At 48.3% G+C, this 12,353-nt stretch overlaps 1 protein-coding gene across 3 annotated transcripts in view; it reads left to right on the top strand.

Annotated features, from left to right (window-relative positions):
- The window catches only part of LOC138566916 (phospholipid scramblase 3-like), a 232,029-nt gene that overhangs the window by 173,064 nt on the left and 46,612 nt on the right, over positions 1–12,353 (top strand). For all 3 annotated transcript variants that reach the window (XM_069644672.1, XM_069644655.1, XM_069644664.1), the window contains 3 exons: positions 3,392–3,573; positions 4,941–5,102; positions 7,245–7,373. In XM_069644672.1, coding sequence (XP_069500773.1) covers positions 3,392–3,573; positions 4,941–5,102; positions 7,245–7,373 — 473 coding nt within the window. The remainder of the gene's footprint in view (positions 1–3,391; positions 3,574–4,940; positions 5,103–7,244; positions 7,374–12,353) is intronic.

Raw genomic sequence — 12,353 nt, 5'->3', positions numbered from 1 at the left:
GCAGCATTGACTCTTGGCGGGCCTCTACCCTTGCCAGGCGAGCCTCGAAGGAGGTGTCGGCCGCAGGTGTACTAGTGGCTGGCAGGGTGGTGGCTGGCAGGGTGGTGGCTGGCAGGGTGGTGGAAGGCACCTGTGTGGGGTCCTCGTCCTGGGCACTGTCCTCCTCGAAGATCCCAATGTCTGATTCTCCAAGATCAGAGTCATGGAGACACGGATTGTCCAGGCTCTCAGACTCCGCAGGTGGGGTGGGGCTGGCAATGGGGTTTGGGGTGGGTGTTCCAGACATGAATACAGCCTCATCATCCACCTCTGTGGACACAACGTCCGTGGTGGCTGGCGGAACGGCTCCCACTGTTGTGGGTGCCTGCTGATGTTCTGTCGCTGCAGGTGCCCCCTGCAGGGTTGATGCCTTGCGTGGCACACTGGGTGTTGTTGCAGGCATTTTCTTGGACGTGGGGGTGGCGGTGGCCCTGGTCCCTTTGCGTGCACTGGATGTGCTCGCACCCCTGTCCTGTGTTCCACTTTCCTCATCGGTGCCTGGGAGATAGAAGAGATGCAGGTCATCAGTGATTTTGTCAAATGGCAGCTATGATGTATTGTGGTGTGATATGTTCATACATTCGGGCAGCATTCCATTTCTGTAGTGTGGCATTTGGTGTACTGAGGGGACATGTTGGCAATCAATGCATGGCTGGTGGCATAGCATTGGTTTGGTGTCTGTGTGGTGGGTTCCATGGGCATGGTTGGGTCATGTTGCACCTCTGTTGGGATTGGGATTTTCACTCAGCATGCGTGTGGTGCAGGGTGTAGCACTCATTATTCTATGGATGTGTTGATGTAGCCTTGGAACATGCATTCCCTTACTTAGTCTAACTTCCACATCACTTGTGCCACATCATGTTTTGGTATACGTGAATGTGATGGTTCACTAACCTTCCTCTGTGGTACTTGCAGCGCCGACCTCCTGGTCTCCTATTCCCTCTATGGATTCCGGGTCAATGAACGCACTTGCGGTCTCCTCCCATGCAGTGAGCTTCACAGGGGAGTGTGGGCCACCGCCTTTCGCCATTGCGGCCCTCCTCTTCTCCACCAGGATCTTCCGGAGGCGGAGGTCGTCCCAGCGCTTCCCGCAGTCACGTACGCTCCTTGGAGTGCTCACCACTGCCGACACCCTCTGGGCAACCTCCTGCCAGACCTCTTTTTTCTTGGTTTGGGCCGCATGCTTGAGGTCTGTGCTCCTGAGTTTTTGACCATTTGCTGTTGCACTTTGTCACACAACCCTTTCATTTCCCAAATGTGACCTACATTTATTTGCTGTTTTAGGTACTATACACTTTTGTAACCTGCACAAGTCACCGATCCTTCAAAAGGTCAGTCTGTGCTCTTTCAAAAAATGTATGCGTGCCCTTCCTCACCACATTTATTTTCTTTACTTATACATGCTAAGTATGTCTGTTTAGGCCTTAAACATAAAAAAACCTGTGTACCATGGCTCCTTCTTTGGCTTGTGGTACTGCTTGTTTTGTGAAACATTATGGAAAAATGTGTGATTTCCTAACTGGAAGAGTCAGGGAATGTAGCGGAGCATTGATTTTCTCAAAATTCACAAAAGCCATTGTCTTACCAGGCCAACCATGTCCACCAACAAAAAACTTTTTTTTTTAATCTGTCATTTTCCCAATTTTCCCCAAACTATGGAATATTTCCCTACATAGTTGTTGCCTGACCTGTGCAATTCACCCCTTCCTAAACTTGACATTTTGTCTACTTTTTAGAAATGCATGCCTTTCTGTCCTCCCATTCAACTATCCTACCCTTCTCTTCCATTCCGTCCACGCATGTCCTATTGGAAAAAAAGGACAAAATCACCTACCTCTCACAAAACGGCTGGTAACCATATCAAAATGTGTTTTTGGTTTCCACTTAACCTGTTCTTGAAAGCCTGGAAAATGACGAATTCAGCACAGCAAACCATTTGTTTCTAGCTCCTACAAGGAAAAAAACCACAGGCTTCTTCGTACATCATTTTATTGCCATTTTCTGAAAAAACCCAACATCTTTGCCTTTTTTGGTTATTTTCTGTCACCCCCCTACAGCAAACTAGGATTCCTTGGTGGTGTTACACAGCCTATATGTGGGGAATAAAGGGGCCAAATTTGGCAGAGATATCTCTAACAAAAAGGTTACAAGGGTTTGAATGGCGACATACCAAAATCACCAAAAAAGGCTTTGGGTCTGGGGGGTGGGGTGGTCAACCCATGGCAGTTAAGGGGTTAAGTAGCTGGAAGCTCCTTTAAAAATTGTATAGGTGTTAGTCACCTTGATTAGCTTCTGCTCTTCTAAACTTGTAATCTTGGGTTGTGCTTCCCTGAATTGCGTTGGTGTTATTCTAAAATAGTTTCATAAATGTCTTACTTACCTTAGAAACTGTATTGTACACTTCTTAAAAGTGTACTGGGTATAACTAGCTATTCAATAAAAGATCGTGCCAATAGATCAGTTACTTATCTTGAAATACATTGTGTCTTTCTTAAAGTGTAATTGGGTTTTGCTTTCCCTGCTTTGCTTAGTGCATTCTAAAATAGATATTGAGTTTTCATACTTATCATTGAGAGCTTGATGCCTCTCCAGAAAGTATGAGTGGCTTTACTAGCTCCAAACTGAGTTCTAAAAAGTAATGTTGCAAGGTGTATACTCCTAACAGGATTGGTTTATTATGTGATTTCAAAACTGATTGTTACTGCATGACTGACAGGGTCAACTACCCTTGAACTATAAAAGTATATCCAACCTGATCCAATTCCCCAAGATTAGTATATTACTATCGTGAATGTATACCCTTAGGTTTGACTCACCTTGACTTGCTTCTGGCTCTTCTAAATAAGGTTATACCTGGGTTTCCTTACCATAGGTATTGAGTTGGTTTTTATGATTGTGTTTATATGATGTGATAGCACTTACCCAAGAATTATCTTGGTCTACTTGTATTTAAATTAACCCTTTATTTTTACAATATATAGTGGTTCAGTGTTTCTTTAGACCGCATGTATGCTACAATTTTTTGTACCAAGCTACAGCCCTCTCTCCCATCTAAGATAAGCTTGGCTGCTCTGTCCATGCTACCACATTCCCAGGTGGTACAACCTTATACTAAGAGTGGAGCTTATGTACTGGACATTAGAACACTGTCCTAACAAGGATGAATAAAAGTAAGATATTTGTGCCCGAGTCTTCAGTGTCGTACCAACAAGACTTGAATCTTGACTCGTCCTTGGCTGATGGTCAGGATGACGTTTACATGATGGGTTATTGCTGTTTTCACCTCGGTCGATAATAGTGACCAGCAATACTTGGATGTCGCTGGATGGAACACTAATAATGTTTGCTTCAGTTTCCAGTGCGCAGAGATGGGGCCGAAACTACGAAATGGTGAACAACTTGGGCCAGAGGATTTTTACTGGCAAGCAGGAGGTTGTATGCTGTGGTCCTCTTTACAACCTCCATATATCTGACAACAACAGCAAAGAAGTGATGCAGCTCTTGCAGCCCTGCCAGTGCACCTGTTCACCTAATGTAAGCAACTACAGGACACATGGGCCTCCTATGCTTGGGTGTTTGGGCACAGAGGTAGCCACTGCTATGCAGCCCAGCCGAAGGGTGTCGGACAAGTGGGCACAAAGGGGGAAGGTAGCTGTCAACTGCATCGTAAAAGTTATAGCTTAAGGCCTGAGGCTAATCCAATCGTTAAACCCTCCATACGCAAGGGTAAGACCGATCTTATGCATAGAGATATAAGAGTGATGGAAATAAGGTATGGATGCATTATCCAGTCTCGTGCAGAGGGGTTTATACTTGTGGAGTCTATCAGCACTACGCTAATAGTCACATTGCGCTTGAACTGGTGGGGGTGAGTCTCCTCTCAGCATCTCATACTTCCAGCTGCCTGAAAGTGAATCATCTCATACCCTCAGCAATCATCATATCAGCAACGCCTTTTAGGTTCTACTTTGTTAGGACTACCTTTTGATTGACTACATTTAATCAACCTGAATTGCACCAGATTTCTCTTGCTATTACCTCCTCCCTACCCCCGCCCTTTCCCCGCCACCTTACTTGCCTACCCCCATGCACACATATACACACATATGAATATCTGTATGTTTATTTAGACAAATGGACCAAAAATAAGACTATCATAAGATCGTCCATCAAACAACAGTATACTTTCCTGACCCTTGTTACTGGCCATCGATGGTGCCTCCTGAATGTGCCCTGTTAACTTCCTGCTTTTAAAATCCCTCCCATATTTCTGGTCTCTGCCTTGACTAGCAACAATTGTTGCCTGTTATCTTCATGCCCAAACTGTGACCTCATGGACTACTGTCTATATTCCGCACAGAGTGGATATTAAGTATGTAACAAGGGCACCAGATAGAATGGTATGCGACACCTGAATACTCAGCCTTTGACAACCCATGCATGAAATGCCACAAGGATGCACGTAGCAGGGAGGGAGGCCTTTAAACATCTATTTAATATGACAGTACTTCTGCCTTCCATTTATACCTTAACAGGGAGTTTCTCTGCTGACTGAACAAAGTTTCACTGACAGTGAAAGCCTTTAGCCAGCTCAAGCCTTCTCCAGTTCCCCTTCTGATCAAATGAAACTGCTACATCATAACACATCTGTAGAGCCATTTCCACTATTGACGTGTGTCCATCACAGTTTCTCCATGATGTAAACTCTGTTTTGCATGCTGATGTTTCATAAAAGTGCATTCCTGTCTGTTGGGTCTTAGCACAAGTAGTAGTGCTATGTCCAAAGAGAGCCCTGTGGCCTATAATCTGAACACTACATCCACTGCCTGCTCATGACCATGTACCAGGAACACAGTTACCATGTTAAACTCTTGACTAGTCATACATTTCTGCCGTTGCAGCTCGAGATCCACTGTCCGCCCGGCAACATCATTGGATACAGCATGTGGAATTGGAACGCTTTTGTGACCAGCCTCTCTATTCAGAATGCAACCAAGCAAACCGTCCTGGTGGTTGTGGGCCCCGGCTTCCAAACCAACCTCTTTGGTGATGTGAACTTTGAGGTAAAAGTGTGGCAGGGCAGTGAATGAGGCGAGGGAGGGAGAGTGGAAGGGGCACTGGAAGGATGGGAGGCTGCATAGAAGGAAGGCTGAACTAATAAAGATGGCTGGAGATGGAAATTAATGAAACAAAAGAAATGGACCTCCTTACGTTCCACACATCGCATTTCAGCACGGTTACTCATGTTCCAAACTGACTGTAAATGTTAATTACGCTAAAGCATGCAGGTAAATCCTACTAATATAGAGCAGTCTGTGCTGCTTCCCAAAGTAAGGTGTGCCCTCAATAAATACCCAAAATCAAGTGAAAGGAACTGGGGAATCAAATCGAATGGAAGTCGGAGGGGGGAGTGAAAGAAAAAGGAAGGTCATAACAGCAGGAAAGATAGATGAAAAATGAAACAGATGGTGGGAAGGCCGATAAGGGTAGGGGGGATTAAGACAGTACTAATGGTAAGGTACAATATAGGGCTAAAAGAGGTAATGTAAAAGGGAAAATGGAAGGAAAGATGTTACAGTTAGACAAGATGGGATTCAGGTTACGAAAGAAGGAAACCGTTGTGAAACTATAAACACAATGAGGGGAAAGGCCAGATGGAGGATGGATTTGAGTTAAGGAAGTAGTGACAATTAGAAGGTTAAAAAGGGAAATACAGTGAAAGCAGGAGAAAGAACGCTCAAAATCTGGAGGATGTAAGAGCTAAAACAGCAGAATGGTGAATGGAATTTAGGGGGAGAGAAGAAAGAAAGGGAGAAAGAAGGAAAGAAAGAGTGACACATGGGAGTAATAGAATTGCAGGGGTAGACAATGGAATAGAGTAAAAAGAGAGGAAATCGGGAAAGAACAAGGGAGGGCTCAGAAAACTGTAAGTGGGGTTAATGCCAAGGGTGCCACTCATGGCATTGGCAGATAACGTGCTGAAGCTGCAGACCATATTTTTGATAGGATCTTGCTAGGAAAGTCAATCCTACTTTGAAAACACAATAGTAAATGACTTGGGCGTTTTTCAAACTTTGTTAGGAGAATAAGAATCCAAATTGTAGTGCAATTCACTGCAATAGCATCAATAAGATTTAAATACTTTCGCAAGAAAATATAACGGAATTAAGAAAGATCCAAGACATTGTTATGGTTAGTATGCAAATAAGCAGACAACTGGCAAGGACCAGGTTTTAGTGGTTCTCTGAAGGTGAGGTAGGAGGACTCTATTCATTTCCACTTTGAGATCATGTCAGGTAACAACGTGTCTTTAGTTAAAAAGGAGCTTAATCTGGCTTTCCCCATCGGATACGGAGGGCCTTCAAGTTATGGAGACTCTTTACCACAGATGCCCATTGTCTCACCAGACCATTTGAGCCAAATATACAGGTGTGGATCTGTGCACAGCATGTTCGAAGCTTAAGAATGATACCTTGGACAATCTAAAATGCAAACACTGTGGGGCCGATTCACAAAGAAGTTACTATGGGTGACTCTTGACTTAATCCTCATTTACTAAAAGTCTACGATGACTATGATAAAGTGGGGTAGAAGTCACAGATTCCTATAGTAACTTATTTGTGAATGGAAAAGCCGTCAAAGGTTTAGAGCAAAGGTAAATCAGAGTATCCTCTTTGTGGTTTGGGTAACATTCTGTTACGGTAATTGACATGAGTGAGAAAAGAAGTTTCACTGAGGTTTACAGCATAAAATAAAGATTAATCAACCTCATCAATGCTCATCAATGCTATACTGTAACATTGAGGCACATGCATAAAAGACTGCAAATACACTTTTTTACTTCTTTAGTTCGTCAAAATACCAGCACCAAACCCTCATAGGGAGCTCCAACTCTCTTTTTAAACATGCTTTGTTTTCTGAATATCAACCATTCCTTAAGATGGTTCAAATAATTCCGATCTTCCTTCACCTGATATAAAATGCCATTGCTTTTGTTTAGGTCTTGAGTCATTCATTTTGTGGTTTGTTATAGCACCATAATTATGGTCCCAAAGCACTCTTCGCTCTTGATCTTCCATCTAGAGCTAAAAGACGCTGTGGTAGAGGTCCAACCCCCTCTGTTTTGTCTCCCAGGTCAAGGCTGTTGTGAAAAGGGTGATGGCAATAATGACCTCCAGTAACTCTCCTCCCCTCTGTGCCCGCAGGTGAAGTCCAATGATGAAACCCAGACGGTGGGCATGATCCGCAGAGAAAGCGGGCACTTCACAGTCCAGTTCCCCCTTGACCTGGACGTGAACATCAAAGCAGTGCTCATTGGCTCCTGCTTCTTTTTGGTGAGTATTGGTGCCAGAGAAGGTTGGGCACCTTAGAGGAGAGACCAAACTAAAACATGATCTTGTGAATAGGGCTTTATTTGGGGGGTATATAAAACTGTTATATTGCTGAGGTTCTGGGCATGACGCTCTGCAAGAAAGCCAGTCTCTGGTCAAGTCTTGTACTTCCCAAACTCAACAGGGTTGGGTCCTGGATCCCGTTTACTCAGGTTGATGGCCTAACTAGTGTTGGTTATGTTGCTTGCATCTGTTCTTATTCATGTTATGTTATTTGTGAGGAAGAAGACAACTTGCTAAGATCAGCAGAATATTTTTGATCTACCTCATTTTTTTGTATGAAAAAGGCATGCCATGACCATCAGTTGATCTGGGGGAAGAATGTGCCTTCCCCAGCCCTACAGATCTTTCAGAGATACTCGATAGCTAGGAAACCATCTCCTTCCTTAACAGCCTATAAATTGGACAACATATTTGCGTGCTTATGCATTTAGCACCCAAGTGCTTAGCAAATGGGGTATATCTGTGGGTAAGAGCTAGAGGGAGTTTGGGTTGTCCAGGCAGTATTATACATAAGAGAGCTAATGAGGCTTCTTTTTATTTTTGCCTTTGAACAAATTACCAATGAGGCCTCACGTGGAATAATAGGTGTAGTTTTAAAGGCCACATCAGTAGTATCTTCAGGTCTAAAGACCTCCTTGGGATATTGTCCTGAGACAGTTCCTGAGACGTCATCCGGAGTATTGTGTCTAGTTGTTCTGACCCCATTTGGAGTATTGTGTCCAGTTCTTTTTTGTTCATTTTTATTAACATGTATCGTTATAACATAAACACCCCCTGAGCCCACACCTGCCTCTCCCTCCTCCCCCCCCCACCCACACAGGACAGCTGCCCCTCCTCTTACTTTGTCCTTAAATCAATTCTTGATATTCCTGGTCTCATCTTTCAAATAAGTCTAACATTTGTGTTCCTTGTGGAAGCCAGATCACACAAAAATCATTCATAAGGAAGTCCAAAACCATGTTCCAATCGTCCTTAAAGTTTTTCTGTTCTCCTTGAACCACATAGGTTACCCATTCCAAAGAGATGTAATGCCAAATCTTAGCCAGCGTTCCTGTTCTGTGGGTATCCGTGATTGCTTCCATCTCTGCGATACCAGAGCTAATGCTTACATACTCAATATCATATACGCCTTGTTCTGAGACTTCAATACTAAAACTTCCAAAACATCCCCCAACCCCAACATAGTCTCCACAAACTCTCTACGTATTCCAGACCCAAATATTTCTTTCATTGCCACATTACATTTCCAGAATGGCTTTAAGACAGGGAAGTCCCACCATATGTGCTTCCATGTCCCACTTTCCTTCAACCCGCCAACATTTCCCAGACATTGTATGGTACAATTTCTGTAGCTTCACGTGCGTTGGGTGCCAGTGGCCCATAACTTTAACCCATATTTCTCGAATTTGAAGTGCTACCGTGCGATTCGGTATGCTCTGTCACACTTCTTGCCATTGTTCATCCAGTATAGAGTTAGTTGAGACGTTTTCCCATTGTTTCATATACCCCCAGTGCAGTTGTATAGACAAAGAATCTTTAAGTAGCCTATAGAGTGCTGTGACCATATAAAGGTCTGCCAAATTTGTAAATGGAGAGGAGGACGTTGTTATACCCCCCCCCACTGTACTATATTGTCACATATGTCACCCATCACTGCCTTTATTTTTCTCTTGTACATTTTAAGGGGTCGGTCAACCTTCGGACACCAGAAAACATCTCCTAAGGACCTACTGAGCACTGCGTGATCCATCCGTACCCATATTATTCCCTTTTTCCCCCAAACCAGTACCGTATTATCCACAGTTGAGCCGCTTCACAATAGATTTTGAAATGCAGGGCCCCCATTCCTCCTTTCGTGACGGGTGCCGTCAATACCTTCCAAGCTACCCTTGGTCTTTTCCTATTCCATATGAAATTCCTCACAACCTTATTCAATTTTTTGAAAAATGCCAAAGGGACAGCCATTGGCAAGGCTTGGAAATAATATAGCACCCTCGGGAGGACAACCATTTTAAATACATTAATCCTACCTATAAATGAAATGTATAATGGATTGCGCTCCCCCAACCACTTTTTACTGGAGTCCAATAACATGGGATAATTAGCCTGGTATATGGACTCCATGGGGTTGGTTATTTTCACTCCCAGACATCCTTTAAATGTCCACTGATAATGACTCAAATCTAAAGACCTTTCCGTGGAGAGTGCTCTGCCTTGTATAACCATAATTTCTGATTAGTGAGTATTTCTCTTCAATCACGCTACTTCTCCAAATGTATTAAGTTTTGTAGTCAATTCCGATAGTGAGTCAACCAACAGGGTAATTCATAGAATTTCGCAGATAAGTGTCGCAAGCGGCTGGCGCAGAGTGTCCGCGTGCGATTGTCTGCGCCAGGCGCGTGCGCTAAAACCGATTTCCGTGCACAGCGTATTCATGGATTTTAGGCTCCCAAACCAGCCGTGGCGCAGAGTATCGCAGCGACCCTGCAGCAGCGCCAGTAACGCCCCCAAGAACGCCCTCGCGCAAGGAAAAGCCATCAAAATCGCTAAATCATCGCAAAGGGCTGCGCTAACCCTGGACCAGTTTACAGGGCTGCCAAACAAGGAACGCAAAGTGGGTAACATTTATATCAGGGGTACGTGGGAAGCTTTACACGCGATTAGCCAGGGTACGTGTATTACAGGGGTGCGCGGGAATTATCACACGCGATTTGGCTGGGTACGTGTATTACAGGGGTACATGGGAAGTTTTACACGCAATTAGACAGGGTACGTGTATTACAGGGGTACGCGTGAAGTTTTACACGCGATTAGCCAGGGTATGTGTATTACAGGGGTACGCAGGAATTATCACACGCGATTTGGCTGGGTACGTGTATTACAGGGGTGCGCGGGAATTATCACACGCGATTTGGCTGGGTACGTGTATTACAGGGGTGCGCGGGAATTATCACACGCGATTTGGCTGGGTACGTGTATTACAGGGGTGCGCGGGAAGTTACACACGCGATTAGGCTGGGTGGGTCCTCACAGGTGTTCCCTGTACCCCTTCCACGGCCCCTGCAGGCAGCCCACAAAACAGGGGACTACCCTGCACACCTGCTCATGTCCCCCAGCACCCCCACCCCCCAGCACTGTGAGCCACCCTCCACCAGGCCCCCACTCATGTCCCCTTGCACCCCCAGCCCCCAGCACTGTGGGCCACCCTCCACCAGGCCCCCACTCATGTCTCCCACCACCCCCAGCAGTGCAGGGGCAGCCTCCACCAGGCCCCCACACATGTCCCCTATCACCCCCACCCCCCAGCCACCAGGGGCAGCCTCCACCAGGCACCCACTAATGTCCCCTATCACCCCCACCCCCCAGCAGTGCAGGGACAGCCTCCACCAGGACCCCACTCATGTCTCCCACCACCTCCACCCCCCAGCCACCATGGGCAGCCCCCACCAGGCTCCCACCCATGTCTACCACCACCCCCACCCCCCAGCAGTGCAGGGGCAGCCTCCACCAGGCCCCCACTCATGTCCCCTATCACCCCCACCCCCCAGTCACCAGGGGCAGCCTCCACCAGGCACCCACTCATGTCCCCTATCACCCCCACCCCCCAGCAGTGCAGGGGCAGCATCCACCAGGCCCCCACTCATGTCTCCCACCCCCCACCCCCCCAGCACTGGGGGGCACCCTCCACCACGCCCCCACTCATGTCACCCACCCACCCCACCCCCCAGCACTGAGGGGCACCCTCCACCAGGCCCCCACTCATGTCTCCCACCCCCCAGCACTGAGGGGCACCCTCCACCAGGCCCTCACTCATGTCTCCCACCCACCCCACCCCCCAGCACTGTGGGGCACCCTCCACCAGGCCCCCACTCATGTCTCCCACCACCCCCACCCCCCAGCAGTGCAGGGGCAGCCCCCACCAGGCTCCCACCCATGTCTACCACCACCCCCACCCCCCAGCCACCAGGGGCAGCCTCCACCAGGCCCCCACTCATGTCGCCCCCCCCACCCCCCCAGCACTGAGGGGCACCATCCACCAGGCCCCCACTCATGTCTCCCACCCCCCGCCTCCCCCAGCACTGAGGGGCACCCTCCACCAGGCCCCCACTCATGTCTCCCACCCACCCCACCCCCCAGCACTGTGGGACACCCTCCACCAGGCCCCCACTCATGTCCCCTATCACCCCCACCCCCCAGCCACCAGGGGCAGCCTCCACCAGGCACCCACTCATGTCCCCTATCACCCCCACCCCCCAGCAGTGCAGGGGCAGCCTCCACCAGGCCCCCACTCATGTCTCCCACCACCCCCACCCCCAGCCACCATGGACAGCCCCCACCAGGCTCCCACCCATGTCTACCACCACCGCCACCCCCCAGCAGTGCAGGGGCACCCTCCACCAGGCCCCCACTCATGTCTCCCACCCCCCCCAGCACTGAGGGGCACCCTCCACCAGGCCCCCACTCATGTCTCCCACCAACCCCACCCCCCAGCACTGTGGGGCACCCTCCACCAGGTCCCCACTCATGTCTCCCACCACCCCCACCGCCCAGCAGTGCAGGGGCAGCCTCCACCAGGCCCCCACTGATGTCCCCTATCACCCCACCCCCAGCCACCAGGGGCAGCCTCCACCAGGCACCCACTCATGTCCCCTATCACCCCCACCCCCCAGCAGTGCAGGGGCAGCCTCCACCAGGCCCCCACTCATGTCTCCCACCACCCCCAGCCACCATGGGCAGCCCCCACCAGGCTCCCACTCATGTCTCCCACCCCCCACCCCCCCAGCACTGAGGGGCATCCTCCACCAGGCCCCCACTCATGTCTCCCACCCCCACCCCCCCAGCACTGAGGGGCACCCTCCACCAGGCCCGCACTCATGTCTACCACCCACCCCACCCCCCAGCACTGAGGGGCACCCTCCA

This window comes from Ambystoma mexicanum, chromosome 1p, assembly GCF_040938575.1.
Source record: "Ambystoma mexicanum isolate Mex_15411 chromosome 1p, UKY_AmexF1_1, whole genome shotgun sequence".
Lineage (NCBI taxonomy): Eukaryota > Metazoa > Chordata > Amphibia > Caudata > Ambystomatidae > Ambystoma > Ambystoma mexicanum.
The sequence above is the reverse complement of the archived record's forward strand: the minus strand, read 5'-3'. Positions and strand labels throughout refer to the sequence as shown.